General features: G+C 41.2%; 1 protein-coding gene across 1 annotated transcript in view; it reads left to right on the forward strand.

Moving 5' to 3' along the window:
* Positions 1 to 16,454, forward strand: part of NCKAP5 (NCK associated protein 5) — a 789,197-nt gene that overhangs the window by 382,666 nt on the left and 390,077 nt on the right. Inside the window, exon 5 of the mRNA XM_081142261.1 lies at positions 15,812 to 15,945. Coding sequence (XP_080998387.1) covers positions 15,812 to 15,945 — 134 coding nt within the window. The remainder of the gene's footprint in view (positions 1 to 15,811; positions 15,946 to 16,454) is intronic.

Here is a 16,454-nt window from a genome sequence, read left to right on the forward strand (position 1 = left end):
ATTTGGTCTTTGAGTGGATCAGTGCTGGAGGGACAGAGTTACATATGGCTCATGCCAATGGCAGTCTTATATGTGTTGCTGGCTGCTCGTGTGGCACACCCACTGTGGAGTCCCCCTGGATGTTGTATTAGGGTGTGAATCGCATGATGTCACCAATAATTGAAGGCGAGTGCTTATGAAGGCAGGGCACTCACAGCTTAGAGTGCGTAAAATCAAAGTCCCGTGTGAAAACATGCCTTGAATCGGGTCTAAAAGTGCAACAATTCTATTAAAAAAGAAAAAGCAATAATGTCATTTAAAACTGTCCTCGAAGAGTAGTCACACGAAACACAAAGTCATCGTGGTTTACATTGTATCTCCTTTCACCCAGCCATTGCTCCTTAATAACTGTCACAGAGAAGATGTAAAAACGAAAATGAACACATGGTCGCAATGGCTGGAAACAATAATAAAGCACAGTGGCATATTAATTGTTATTCTCAGAAAGCTCACGATTCGATAGCTGTCTAATTTAATCAAGGCTTGTTACAGTGGATGATTCGGCTGAAAGGGACTTGTAAGACTGTGATAGCGCTGGAGTCAATGCGATCTTCTTTCATTCTCGGGGGCAGTGGCTTTCATGCTGCCTGCCTCCCAGAAAGCTGCAGTGTGCTGTGGAGCTGTTTGTCAATGCCTGCATCTTATTTTCATAAGAAAGTATTGATTGCAGAGTGAAAAACATTTAGTTTAACAGCAATCAATGAAAAACAGACAAAAGGACATTTGAAGTTTTGAAGTCTTTAAAATATGAACTAAATGCACAATCTGGGTAGTTACGTTATTGGTAAGAGAGGCCTGAGCCAAGGCTGCTACAGGTTCCAGAGCGCCAATTTCCCCTTCCCCTTCTAAGTCAATGAAGAGGCTGTGAGCAGGATCTTAATTATTCCCTGTGGAAGAAAGTGAAAACGTATTTAGCACATAGCAAATATAAAGCTTTCAGTAGAAGGAGACAGTATTTTTCTGTTACAGCCTCTAATCCACATGCAGAAGGGTCTTACTCTCCGCGTAGAGTTGCTCAATGTTAATGAATGGTTAGACTTAACCTTTTATTTCAGCATCTGAGAATATCTGATAGAAAAGCATTGAAAGGCATCATCTCCTGTCTCCACTAAATCTCAGAGGCTCCTGGAGTATTAAAAACAAAAAGTTTGTGTGACTTAATAGTCATTTATCTGTACATATTATGACCAATATTCAAAATTATTGAATGTTGAGATTAGTTTGACATGGAGGCCCTTTGTAAATTATTGTTGAATTAAAGTAACTTGAATAGTCTCCAACACTAAACTACACTGGCAGCAAGTGACTAGACTCTGTCTATACCCAGTTAAGGATAAAAAGAGACATTGGCTGATGGCTCAGCACCAAAAGGTGAAATATATTTCTATGTATAACACAAAACTGGTGCTTTTGTGCAGAGATGTAACCGCACAGGGATAGCTTTAAAGATTTGTTCCTAGCACACTGAGGAGCACAGATATCACATGGTTTCCAGAATGGCTGCCTGACTCACCCTTTCTGGACAGTGCAGACTTAATTTTTTGATTTTGACAGTAGCTTCACTTTTGTTATATTTGGGGAAAGGTGTATCAAATCGTATTTGTTTCTCAATAATAATAAGACAGTTCCATGACCCTATAGCTTCTGGGGCTCTTATGAATTTGGGATAAAAGAAGTACTGCCTCCTGAAAAATAAATGACTAAAATTGATTTTCTTTCATGAGTTGTCAACTGGTAATCCAGATGAAGAGCTCAGAAGCTATGGCCGAGCTTCCCCCTTCCCCACCTGTTTTTGCAAGTAGTTGTATTGGAATACATCCACACTGTTTTTAATGCACTGTCTGTTCAGACTTTCAAAGGAGAAGGCCGGAGCTCAGTAGGTGCAGCAGAGACTGTATGGCCCATAAAGCCGAAGATATTTGCCATGCAGTCTCGTACAGAGAAGTCGCCGCCCCCTGCTCCAGACAGTCATGCTTTGCCAACTCATTGTTTGATATATGACATTATAATATTCTTAATGGCAAGGACCATCCCTTTTCTGAAGACCATCTATTAAATCTCTTTGATACCCCACAATTTCTAACAGGTAAGGCAAAGGCTTAGTGACAGCTGGTTCACAGGTCGAGGTAAAAGGCTACTAGACCAGGAGAGAAACTCCTTTGTACTGTAGGGGGAGGCAGTCAAGCTCTTTGACCCTGGGTCGGGCAGCCTGAGCTCAGACTCTGGCTCTGCTATTTGTTTCTAATAGCTGTAGCTTCATAATCTAAACAGATTGCTTTGGAGATAGCGCCAACTGTCTAGTGTTGGGAGGATTCAGAGGATACTACATAAAAAGTGCTTAAAACACTCAGTCATCAGCAACATCATTCTTGTTTTTGATAGAGGAATATTTCTTTTTTTCTTTCTGTGTCATTTTCATTCACTCGATTTGCTCTGAAATGGCCTTTGGAACTTCATGACGAGGCAGGTGCTCTTTGAACATATATACACGTTTCTTAGTCCTATACGTCAGAGGGGCTGCTGCCACTCCCACGGTTCAGATTTAATACCAGTGGCCACAATCTTGTTGAGTAGATGGATCCTTTTTATATAAAAAGTAAAATAAAACAAAGCCACAGACTCCCTGTGTTATCCCAGTCGTGCTTTTACTATTCAGTAACTGCTTATAAGTAGTGCTCAGGGTACTGAACCCTTTGTAAGTTTGAACCCCGTGTAGTTCCTCCTGGTCTCAGAGGCCAAGGCTGCAGTCCTGGTGTTCAGGCGTGATGACTCAGCATGCCTGGGGGAGGGCACACGGGTGAGAGCTGCAGTCCTGGTGTTCAGGCGTGATGACTCAGCATGCCTGGGGAGGGCACACGGTGAGAGCTGCAGTCCTGGTGTTCAGGCGTGATGACTCAGCATGCCTGGGGGAGGGCACACGGGTGAGAGCTGCAGTCCTGGTGTTCAGGCGTGATGACTCAGCATGCCTGGGGGAGGGCACACGGGTGAGAGCTGCAGTCCTGGTGTTCAGGCGTGATGACTCAGCATGCCTGGGGAGGGCACACGGTGAGAGCTGCAGTCCTGGTGTTCAGGCGTGATGACTCAGCATGCCTGGGGGAGGGCACACGGTGAGAGCTGCAGTCCTGGTGTTCGGATGGGATGACTCAGCATGCCTGTAGGAGGGCACTCGGGTGAGAGCTGCAGTCCTGGTGTTCAGGTGTGATGACTCAGCATGCCTGGGGGAGGGCACACGGGTGAGAGCTGCAGTTCTGGTGTTCGGATGTGATGACTCAGCATGCCTGGGGGAGGGCACATGTTTTACTTGACCAAGGTAACCCGTGGCAGTTAAATCTCATTAGTTGGAGCCATTTTCTTTGTTCATGTTGATCCCATTCATTGGTGAGAAATCCTGGGAGCCCTAAGCTATATGAAAATACATGCTTGCGGAGCAATGCATCAATATTCTGTATCTGCAAAAGTGAAGGAACAGCACTCATAACATCAAGGAGGGGTAAAAACTTAGCTTCTACCACTGTTGCTTTCTGAAGAAGGCAAACATTTCTAGAGGGCTTTTAAAGATACTAAAGTAATAATGATTACAATGTTTTATGATCTTTCCAATTGCTTTTCCATCTTCATTAGGGGTTTAATTTTGTGCTTTTATATGAGTTTATATTGCAAAGGAAAGTAATTTATAAATGGACATAAAAGTTTTGCATATAAATACTACTGGTCCAAAAGCAAAATTCTACCAAGCTCTTGAAAATCAGCTCTTCTCTCAACTACCTGGGAAAGGAAACTTCAAAGAGGAGGTTTCATCTCTGCACAGCCACAAAGATTGAGGGCAGACTGGATCACTCTGGACAGTTAGCACCTTTTAGGACCTCACTTGTACCCAGTGATCTAAAGTACCTTTCCAAGTGTAAAGACTTCCATTTCCCCTTGATTATAAGACCTATAGAAAGAAAAAGATATTAATGTGTCCCTATGGAAACCTAGCAGAACAGCTTGGCTGTGTTCATTCAGGTCTGACTAAGCCATCCAGGAGAGACCACTTTCAAACAGAGAAAGCCAAACATTCAGCTAGTAGTGGAAGCTGGGGGAAAGCCAGGAGATTACAAAAAGATCACCTGAGAACACAATTTCTGATGCTCACATTTTTATTATTATTTATTTATTATTTAGAGAGAGAGACATAGATATAAGAGAGAAATATCAATCAGCTGCCTCTTGTATGCACCCCCAACCAGAGATCGAACCCACCACCTAGGCATGTGCCCTGATTGGGAATGGAACCAAAGACCTTTCAGTGTACTGGAGGACGCTCCGACCAACCAAGCCACACTGGCCAGGGCTGGTGCTCACATTTTTTAATTGCACACATGAGAGCTATACTCATGACCTAGGAGTTTCTACTGTGCTCTTTTCTGTACCCAGCCATGTGTCAGACAGACATTCGATTAAAGATAACTACAGTCTACCGTGGCCAATTTTTCATGACTATTATTTGTATCATGTGGGGCCATGCTTTCCCTGCTTCCTCTTATAACTATCACCACTCAGAAACTGAGATTATTCATCATAATTTTCCATATTTATGTGATTAAGCAAGGTTAAGTGCACTTAAGGGGCAGGAGCGGGGCGGGGGGGCGTCAATGGGGGGAAAAGGGAACATCTGTAATACTTTCAACAATAAAGATGTATTAAAAAAATTATATAAAAATAAAAAAGAAGCACAGATGGTCTTTTAAGAATATTCTTTTTCCCCTACTGCAGATTAACTGTGCTCACTCAGCTCATGTGTAGGTCTTTAATGACTTCCCCATAAATATGATATTTCTGTGTAACCTTATGTCCCTAAAATATTATAAACTCTAATTATGTAATATGTATTTCAGTTTCATCTAACTTTGTTAATTGTATGAAATGAAATACTAAAGCATTGAACCAAAACTTGTGATTGATTCCGCATTGATCTTTTAATTGTTATAGCTGACCTTTTAGTAGAATGATAGAACGCGAAAGTTTGCATTTGCTAACAAGGGTAAGGCAAACTGCTAAATACCACATTGTTTTAAAACTTCAGGTTTCTAATATGTTCTCAAATTGTAATGGAGGCTAGCTAGTAAAAACCACTCCAGAAGTTCTCAGGGCCTTGTTTAAAAAACGATTTGGAGAGACTTTTCAATAATTAAATTGTACACGACATTCTAGTGCATTTTGCAAACGAATAAGAAGTATTTGTGAGAAATTAATATTAATTACTCGAGTCCCGGAAGCCATTCTCTGGCAGATTTAAAAAGAAAGCTCCAGGAGTACCTTGTACAGCCCATCGTTGATGTTATAATTACTCTCCTATCTGAGAGCAGTGAATAATTATCAGAGCAAATATTCTAATTTTCCATGCACATAATTACACCCATTCACTGAAGAGAGGCAGGAATATAAGGATTCAATCACAGAAAAAAAGGATTCTTCATCTGAATAGACTTTTCCTCCTAGAGTTCTGTAAAATGTAGTAGGGCGGACAAAAAGAATAGTAAAATGCACTGTCCTAAAAAGGGGAATTATAAATGCTTTTTAAGGAAGCTGCTGCAGATCCTCTAAGAGGATCTTGGTCTTAATAGTTCAAGAAGAAGAGGGACTAGTCGGATAAGAGGTTTGAATATGAAGTTTAGGATTGTCATTTCTGGGCTGTTGGGAGAGGGCATAAATGCTACCAAAGGCAATAGGAGAAAAAGACAATAGCAACCAGGATGAAATGTATCTGTGGGGTTTTTAAACCAAAGAAAAATCTCGTCGCCTTATCCTCAGTGATCGAAGACTGAAGGTTGTAACTGATAAAACTTTGCAAACCTAGAGTTGACTGCCAGCTATGAAAAAAAACATATCGGGAGGTCAAGAAGATTCAGTTTAACTCACCAAGAATGTATGGCAATTTCTGGAATGCTTAGCAATATGCTAGCATTCTGTGGGATCTCATTACCAAGCACTAGGCCCAATTCCTGCTTAAAGAAAAGCATGCTCCTCTAAGAGAAGGGATGACATATATGAAATGCTTAGCAAAAGATATAATTTTTCAAAAATTAAGTTGAATATTAGGAGCACAGTGTATGTGGAGAAGGCAGAGCAGGTGTTAATCTTTATCATAAATACAGATGAAGTTCAAGGTTAGAGCTTGGACTAGAATAAGATTTTAGAATCCTCTGCGGTAAGGATCAGGGAGAGGAAAAATAGGGACTCAGAGTTTGAAATGGAAACCAAATCTTCTGGAGAAGTCCACTCATCCTCCACTGGGCCTCGTAGGGTAAAGAGAAATGGAACAGAGTGTGGGGTAAAATGGGGACTAAGTGAATCTAGGTCACTCTAAAGTACATAGGTTGGTTCAGGGCAGAGAACTGGGAGAAAAATCCTTGAGAAGGCTGAAACCCTTTCTCTTCCGTGTGTGAAATGTACTGTATCCATAGAGCAGAAAACAGCATTCAAGCCTTCAGTGAAGTAGGAAGGCACTTAATAAAATTGACTTCTGAGAGCCCCCAAAGGGATAGATTAATAGCTACTGTTCATTGTGATCAATTAACATGACAACAGAGAAAGATCTGTGACCAGGGGAGAAGGAGCCATTGACTTCTGATAAAAGGACCCAGTGGGGGGATATTGAAGCTGTTTTCTAAGTAAAGTTGAGAATTGAGCATTTTGACCAAATAAACTCAAGGAAATGATTAGGGTAAGGAAAAAGCATGCCTTAATTTAGGCAGTCGACTGTGGATACCAGGTTTACTACTCACTTGGCTCCTTATGCAGCGTCAGCCCCCTACACCCCAAATCATTAGATAGTCAAAGATTTGGGAGGAAATGTTTTTCTGAGAAACTAGCCCAAGTCAGAAAGTCAGTGAGTCAGAACACCCAGTAAAAAGGGCCTTTTCCAACTCAGGGAACCATTGCTAATGAATGACAGTAATAAAAAAGAAGCAGTCACTGCTGTCCCTGTTCCCGTAGTCTTTCACTTCTGGAGTCCACCAGGAGGAAGAATTATCTTGCTCCAACATCATTTAGAATCTGTCATTTCCCCCCAAGATCTGCCTAGACCTGCAATTGTTTGGGAACCAAATTAAAAACGATGCCTCGAGGGCCTATGTTTCACCACCTCTCTCCCCAGTTGTATAATGCTCAGTGTTATCATTTTAACATCGCAGTGCCTGTTTTACACCAGCCGAGAAAAAGATGCCCTTAGCCTCTTAAATCTACAGCTTCACCCACCTAGTTATCCATGCAGGAATGCCAGTCACCTTTGTTGTTATCAAATGAAATCCGTACTATGACTAACCCTCAATACACCCCCATCTTACAGACATTCTGTTGCACCTGATTATATTCTTCATATCATTAGCAATTATCTCTTTCTTGCTGTCGCAGGGCGGAACGATTCTCTACCGTCTTTGGGTCTCTGACTGGGCCTAAGAATTAAACTGACTAACTGGAGAAAAGCATACAAATTTTATTGAGTTTTTGTATGTACACCGGAGCCTTCACAAAGGAATGAAGACCTGAAGAGGTGACTGGAGCAGAAAGCCTTTATACCTTTAGACGCAGAAATGCTTTGTGAAGAATTGACGAGACCTAGGGATTTGGGTTAGGGGTAGCAGGTGGTAAGACGTAACTGGGAAGATAAAGGTTAGTTTAACACGCTTTGGTTGTATAGGTTTCTCAGCCACAGATTCTCTGTCTCTGGTGATGAGAATGTCCCTTCCTCCTGGGTGTAGGGAGGGCTTCTCTCACCTGAGGGTTTTATGACCTGCTTCAGGGAACAGGATGAAGGGGGGGCAGGTCCCAGTGACCATCCTCCCTCTGCTGGGTGTTTTTCAAACTCCTTCCGTTTAAGGTGTTCAGTATGCTAAGGCGCCCTATTTTGGGATAATGTGTTACCCCATCACTTTACCCCATCACTGTGCTTGTGGCTAATTTCATGGGTGCATAAAATGTGAGAGTTGAAATGGACCTTAGCATTTCAGAAGGAGGTCCAAAGAAGGTAACTGTGGTCCCCAAATTTGCATAGCAGGTTAATGGGAGAACCAAAATGTTAATGTAGCAGCAAAATGGCACCAGAATATTACCGGCGATTGGACTTTCGGTTCAGCAACCTCGGTACTTGAGTTCTGGCTAAGAAAGAATTCAAACCCAGGACTCAAATACAAACAGTAGTGTATTTAGAAAGTTACAGAGGTAGAAGAAGTGAGTGAGTTGGGCTGTGCGGGCTCAGGAAACAAGTTACAGAGGCAGGAGGTCCTCAGTCATCACAGCTGGTCCTGGTGTCAGCCATGGCATCGTTTTGTCTGCTTTTGGTGCTTTTCTGAGCTTGGAGCTGAAGCACAGCTGAGGCCTAGATGTTAACTCTAGTTTCACCAACACTCTGTCTCCGTGGTCGTCAAACTTGAGGCTTTGTTCCTAAGACTATTTGTTTCGAGTCAGAACCTCATTGCCCTGAGGGCTTAATGCTTAAGGGAGAGGTCATGCAAGGGCTTGCACGGGAGTGTTACGAGGCTGTTCTCTGGCCCCCTTGTCTCTCCTCTAAGGGGATCTGCCACATGACTAGTGACATTCTAGGGGAGGAAAGGTCAGGGGAGAGTCAGACCTCATGACCAGCCACATAAAAGGTCATAGGGTCTAAACCACATGGCCAGCAATATGCTAGCAGAGGAAAGGCCACCTTGAGGGTGAGATCCCACCCTACAGTTGTCCATTGCTTTCTGCCCGGGTGACCTTCTGTACCTGGCCCCCAGCCCGGGCTCTGCTCACGCCCGTGTAACTGCCCACCCAGTAATCACCCAGACTCCTCCTCGTGCTTTCTGCACTGTGGGGATCGCGATGATGCAGGTCAAGACCCTTACAGTGATGAAAAATGTGGGAGTGGATCAGTAGATAACTTTCTGTCTTTTTTTTCAGCTGTATAAAATGGAAGAAAAAAAAAAATCAACACCGCCTTACTTTATATTGTGAATGCAACATTCCTATTTTCTTCTTCACTTTTAGCCTTAGTTGAAAATAACAAAGATCACTGGCTATACGCAAAAGACAACTTAATTTTCTCTCTTTGTAGGATACTATATTTGTTATAATTTATCCAACATTCCTTTATAATCCATTTCAATCTCGACATGCCCAACCTTCACTTTATCACACTTTTCTGTACAATTCACCCTGAAAATACTCCTCCCATAAAGTTCACGTCTGTATCCCTTTGCTGATAATAAACAGAACTGTAACTTTGCCTAGGCCGTGACTCCTGTGCAGTGGGTCAGCGGTGGCGCTCCTCTTAGCGTTGCAGTGTCGCAGTCTAGTATTGAGGACGTTTTTAAGGTCCTCCTGAGTGCCCATCTGTCTTCTTTACCCTTGAAATTTCTTTCTCCCTCCCCCTCCCTGACCTTTATTTCTCTCACCTTTTCCTCCCTCCTCTCACTTTATATTTTTAAACCAAGCTCTGTATCTTTTCCTGTTTTTTTTGTTAGAATAAAAGCTTTGTGTGTGTTGGGTGATGTTATCAGCACTGCAGATGGATAGTGGGCAGCTGGTATCCTAGCATCTCAGAATCTGATTCTGATGCTTCTGTTACAGCCAATAGTACGGGCTTTAAAAAAATCAATTCTTAAGTTCCTTATCTGTTTCTCTGCTTCTAGGATAACGGGGTCTTTCATAAGTAATGGGAATATTGAATTCAGGGCACCTTACAGGGAAAATATATTGCAATTTGTGTAAAAAGCAAAAATGAGACTGCAATTAGGTATAATAACTAATGCTTAATTTAGACCCATTTTACATTGGCTTGGTAGAAATTGGTTAATATTGAGTTTTTCCATTAAAAATAGTTTTCATGAAAATATAGCAGTTTAATTCTGTTGCTGGTGTGTGTTTGGTTTATGGACTTCTGAAGAAAAGAAATCACTTGTCAATTTTAGATTCTCAGTAGGTAGCAAGAGAATTAGAATGGTTATTCTGGGCCTCTGTGTAACCTTAAAATGTTTCAGTGTATGTTGAATATTGTAGGGAGAACACATGGTGATATGTGTGACTACCTAGATGGAAATTAATAAGCAAACCTAAGCCGATCTTGAAATTCTGAATTGATTATTGAGTCTTAACGCCATGCTTTATATTTGTATCATTGAATCTAATGTACTTATCCTTCCTAATAATCTGTTCAACTTGAAATCCCCTTGCATAGTATGTAGCTTGTTTGCCAGATTCCACATTTCTTTAATGAGTTCATGTATTTTTTTCATCGATACCCAGGAATATCATTTAATCTCCATGACCTTCTCTAATGACCTCTGTTCTTTTCTCACTATCTTTTTAGATTCTTTTATTATCCAGGGGTGTTAACATTTTCCCCATGATTCTTTGATCAGAAAATATCATTTAATAAGAATATTATAACTTCAACATGTTTCAGGAAGTATTCTGAAACAGAAACATACACCTCTCTATGTATTATCATGTGTCTCTTAGGCATCGAGTTAGCACAGACACCTTGAGATGAGTCGACACTTCACGTCACTCACTGAGCTGGACTCGTGTGAGGTGTTTGGAGTGTGTGCTCTCACTTCTCTTGTTATGGTGGATGTTTCCCCTGACATGACCATATGTGGTGGCATTAAAATTTCCACAGCAGGAAAATTCCTCCATTTTTCCAAATTTTTTGAATCTTTCCTAACTTTGCCAGTATTATCACCCACTGGTGTGACTAAAATTGCAAAATATAATGAGACCTCGGGTAAAGGTATTTGTTAACTTCGTATATTTGAAATCGTAGTGATACTGTAATGTTAACCCCTGAAGTTTTGGCACACCACAGACCAAGCCATCTGTTTAATCCCACCACCTAGCATGATTTTAAACAGTAGTGTTTCTTGTGGAAGTCTAAGCACAGGATTTTATACATTTTAGAGCATATGTGATTAAGTTAATCTCTCAGTTCTTACATTAAATATAGTTTAAAATGTATTTCTCCTCAGTATTAAAGTTTAATCTACTAAGAAAACATATATTGAACTTTTTAAAAGAAATATATATCTAGAGTATTTATTTAACATGGACTAATGAAGACTAAAATTTGTATTGAAGTGATCAAAAGTAGCAAAACCATGTTAGACAATATATGCTATGTAATTCCAGATAGCCACATCTTATTTTTATATGGGACTTTAAAGTTTTTACAGTGCTTCCTTTGCATTATTTCAGTCATTCTTCACAGTGATACTATGAGATTGTTTTGGGTAATTTTATTCTCCTTGATAATACAAAGGAAACTAGCTTAGACATTAAGTTTTAGGTTAAGTGGCTTGTCCAAAACCACTTGACTAGCAAATAGTAGAGTAAACTAGAAGCTGGTAGCATTCACCATTCTCTAACTATTTTCCCTTTCTCCTATTTGGCTTCTTAATTCAGTTCTTTCTCCACACAGTAATCAGATGATCTTTGCAAAATCTTCATCAGATCCTGTCTCTCACTTGATTAAACCTTGGTAGGAGTTACTATTTTACTCAGGATACAACCCCACATACTTAATATGGCCTTCATGGTGCCTGTGCCATGGTTCTTGCTCTCACCTTTGTCATATCCCACTCCTGTCCCCTTGCTCACCAGCTCCCAGCACACTGGTCTTCTCTTTGTTTTTCCCCTATGTGACTAAAGACGTCCAGCTTGCTGCTCACCCTGCCTGGGGTGCTGGGCCCTTCTCTTTACCTGGCATCGCCAGTCATCACAGAGTCTCAGTTTCAACGTTAATTCCTCTGAGAAGCCTTCTAACCCACCAAACAAATCAGTTCCTCTTGGTGTCATCTTTCAGCAAACCCTTAATTATCTATCAGTTTATACTGCTACGTTTATCTCTGTGAGCTTGTTTAGCACCTGCCGTCTCCCCTTGTATGTAGGCCTACTGCAGTCAGAAACCACGTCTGTTGGGCTCATTGCTGGCCTCTTGCGCTGGTCCAGTTTTGGGCACATAGTAGCTGCTCAGTAAACAATTGTTGTCTGAGCAAATGGATTAAATCCCTGTGGGTGTGTACATAGCTCCGTTGCTAGGCAGAGCTTTCTGTTAAATTAGAATAATGTCAATTTGCTTCAGATTTCTTTCTCTCCAGCATGATGTAGTCAGCTCTGCTATAAGGTGACAGATGCGTTCCTAAAGATCACTGCAGAGGCCTTGTTGGGGAAATGAAAATTTGTCAGCGACACATTAAAAAAGATAGGAATCCAATAAAAAGGGCAGCTAAATTTTGTATGTTAAATGAGTAAGAAATACATAAATAATACACTGAATATGGCACTGCCCCCCGAAAAAGACATTTAGTGTATTGTGGACTCGCTCACTGGCAGCCTGAGTTTCTGTGAAGCGGCAGAAGGAAGACTGTGACCGGAGGGCAGGTGGCACCTCCATCTGCGGATGGCCATGCTCACCGTGTGCTGGCAGGACTGAGGACGCCAGTCAGTCTCTGAGATGTGTGTGATGTGTGTGATGTGTGTGATTTGTGTATTTCCCTGCTAGGTTCAGCGGGATGCAGTTTTCTGCATTGACTCATGTTTCTCATGAATAAAACTGGGCATAAGCATATGTGAGATTTGTGTCAAGCTCAAATGTTCCCAATATATCAACTGCATTGGAATAAATTTGCACCTTTAAAATAAGTATTGACTGTAGTAGGGGGAAAAATAGGGACTTACGGTCTGAAAAACTTGGTTCTGGTCCGAGAGCTGTCATTTCTAACCTCCGCAAGCTCCTTGTCTCTCTTGATCCCATTTTTTAAAATCTTTCAATGCAGCTGATGACAACTGACTTTGCTGAGTTATTCTGCGGACTGGATACAGCAAGGAAGGTGAGGGCATTTTGCAAAATGTAACGTGCCCTCCAAATGCAAGATTTTTCTTATAGAACTTACGTCCGAGTTAGAGAGAGAAGCCATAGAAGAAAACTGGGGTGAACGCTCACCCACTTGGAGTCAGCTTTTGAGAAAAATAGGCAAACCTTCCTTTCGAGTGGGAGTGAGCCGAGCCCACGTCACGAAGGGGAAGGGGGGGGAAGGGGACACGTGTGTAATGTCCCTTCTTAGGCTCAGCCTGAGGGCCAGTGTTTGTGTCCCTGGGGTAGCAGCTTAGGTGTGATGGTGAGGAAAGCCGAGGAGGAGAAATAGAAGACATGACCTTGCTCAATGAAATGGGGAGAAATACAAACGTGAGGCCCAGTCAGTTTTGAAAACCACTCTTAGAGCTCTCTTAAGATAGCTCCTTAAAGCCAGCCCAGCCCAGGGATCAATGGAAAGGGTGACGTTGCCACAGAAATTTGGTAACCCAGATTTCAGTGACAATGTCTTTACTTACTGCTCTTCAGTACCTAGTGGCACCATATAAATAACATCCAACCGTTTTCCATCTCTCACTACCCTCAATTTTCCTGCTGTAAAAGATGCAGAGCAGGCCTGTGGGGAAAACCAACATTGCTTTGAGGATAAGTTAGTTTACACCCAGGATACTGCTAATACAAAAAAAGTAAATAAATAAATAAATTCTGGCCAAACCATTGATATACTCTCTTGCTACTGTTTGCCATGTTTTATAATTTAGGTAAGAATTTTTTCCAGATTTGGAAAGTCGGTGTGGCTTATTGTAAAGCTTTGATGGTTTAACTGAAACATATACCATTTGAAGAAAATAGATTTTATTTAGTAAACAACTTTTGCCTTCATTAGTCTTATAATTTCCTAGAACATTTTCTGTGTTGTAAGGGTATCATTTGAAAAGACATTAACAAATTGAATAGAATGATTATCCATATGGAAAACCTCCTCTAATATATCTTGGGGGTTCTTGAATATAGCAGTGATTGAGTTTTTGTAAGATTCCTTACTTTTGAAGGAAGGAAGATGCCTTTTTTCTGCAGACCTTCACGTCATTCATAGGATGTGTTTTTGAACAATTTAACACACACCATTTTCATTGCCTGTTTCTGGAATCAAAGCACAATTTTCCAAATTCTATAATGCAGGTGACTTATTCATTTTTGTACTAGTCCAGTGAGTCTATACAGAGATTAATGTTGATTGTGTGCAATAATTGAGTAAAGCATTTATATTGTAATTTATTTTTATTGTGGTTAAATACATTAATTAATACATTTCTCTTCCATTCCCATGTTTTCCTTCCTTCCCAAAGGTGCTGGAGAGGGATGGAATATAGATTTGATTTTGACTTTACTTTTTCCAATAGAAGTAACTGATTGTGGGAGTTAGAAATGGACCATTGAAGAGTTAAGGTATAGAAGTTACAGCCCTGACTTAGCAGAAGGCCAGCTCCATAATCAATAAGCGTATATTTTCTCTGCTACTATGCATTGGGTAGCATGCTAAATAAAAATACATATGCACAGTAGACATAGTCCTAACCCCAAGCAAGTGCTCATCTAGCTGGAGAATTATAATAACAATATAAAAAATAAGTAAGGACCTAAAGGATAGTACGTGCTGTTGAAACTCCGATGGGAAAGAACAGTGAAGTGATAAGGGAAACGTTTTAGAGGAGGTGATGGCTTGAAGATGAGCCTGGAAGGAACCCTGGGCTTTGAATAGAGAGGCCGACCTCAGAGGGCCTCAGGAGGAAAAGCATGGTCAGAGGTGCTGAGGCAGTGGGTGGGGGTGTAAGTATAGCTGGAGTACCTTCATTTCTAGATTATGACCTAACGTGTTCTTCATGCTCCTCAGGAGAACTTTTTTCACATGAGTGAGAGCTGGAGAAAGTCAGTCTTTGCTATTACTTCCTGTGAATACGTCCCATCCAATGAATCCTATTTCATCCTGGGTGATTTGTGGTACAAAGTCATAGTGTCTAATGTATTTGGAGACTGAGGTCTCAGCTTCCCTTCTTTTAAGAATTTAGGTCCCCATAATCAGGCATTGAGTTTTTAGTTTTCATCAAAGAATATATATTCTATATGCAAAGTGCATAATTTAGTGCCAACAATAACAGCATGACCTGCAAAAAAAAATCAGTAATAGCAACAAAAGAAAAACAAAAACAACGTTAGCATGGTTTAGTCAGAACTGTGAGGAGCATCTGATCTTGTGTGCTTTTTACCAGTTCCAGGAATGAATTTTTGCTGACCATCTATTCGGGGTCATCCACCCCTCTTTTAATTTTTGATGCCCATTTATGAGATGAGCTGGTTTTCTGGGATTGTAAATACAGTGGGTGGTTTAGCCTAGTTTTACCTGTGAAAACCTAGTTGGACAAAGTAAAAATATTCTTTAACCTATTTTCTTTCATAAGCTTCATGGTCTAATCAACTTGAAATTCTTGTCCCTTCTATAAAACACAGTAATGTTTCCTTTAAAGCATATACCAAAGATTGAAGAGATGAAATAGTTCTGAACGGCACTAACATCTCAGTCATTATTACCTGAATTATTATGCATTTGATAGTATTATTGGGTCATAGATCTTCATATCTGCACAGGAAGCCACCTGGTTCAGTGGAAATTATTTAAGCATTAGAGTCAAATCAGCCAGGATTGAAAACCTGTTATCTTCTGGCTTTTATGACAAATTACTTAGATGTTTCTGATCCTTGGTTTCCTTGTCCGTGATAAGAGATTAATGATACAACCTACTTCATGGGTTATAACGAAATTAATTAATGTATATATAAAATCCAAGTTAGTACTTAGTACCGACAGCTATTACTAATTATTTTTGTCATAATATTTAAGAAACACCTCCTTAAAAGTCTTTTGCTTTGTGCCTCTTGTAGCATGAGAAGCTGATCCATGAGTTGGAAGAGGAGAGACACTTACGCCTTCAGAGCGAGAGGCGGTTGCAGGAGGTGACGCTGGAGTCTGAACGCAGCCGGATTCAGATGCGCGGCCTGCAGCAGCAGTTCTCCAGGTATGGTTACAGGCTGAGCTGCTGCTTCGGGAGGTGCGGTCTCCCTGCACCGGTAACCCCTGCGCTGGAATTTCCTGGGCAGGCTCTGGTTGCATCAGGCTGGCCAATTCCCCAACGGTTCCCACCTTGTCTTCCGGCCAAGTCCCCCTGTTGCGTTTGGCCCTTCACTGCAACCGAAACTTCATTCACGCCTTACGTGGCCTTGGCTCTGCTGAGCATGGTTGTGTTCCCCCACCCCTAGAGGCTTTGCAAGGCGTCTTACAGCACCGTGTGGTGGTGGTGTGGCCTCTTGGCATGTCCCGTGAAAGGCCAGCCAGGAGGATGGATCTTCTCTGGTCATCATGAGCCTATTTTAAGGTAGAGAGAGAGTGTGAATCTAATCATCCAGTGAGATCTTACTTATGATTTAGAGGAAACATTTAGGAGTAGTAAAAAAATAAAAATCAATGAGCTCCTTTCCTTTAAGGAGATATAACTTGAATTTGAAAGGAGGATTCTGGAAAAGTAGC

This window comes from Miniopterus schreibersii (genome assembly GCF_964146895.1).
Source record: "Miniopterus schreibersii genome assembly, chromosome: 7".
Taxonomy (NCBI): Eukaryota; Metazoa; Chordata; class Mammalia; order Chiroptera; family Miniopteridae; genus Miniopterus; species Miniopterus schreibersii.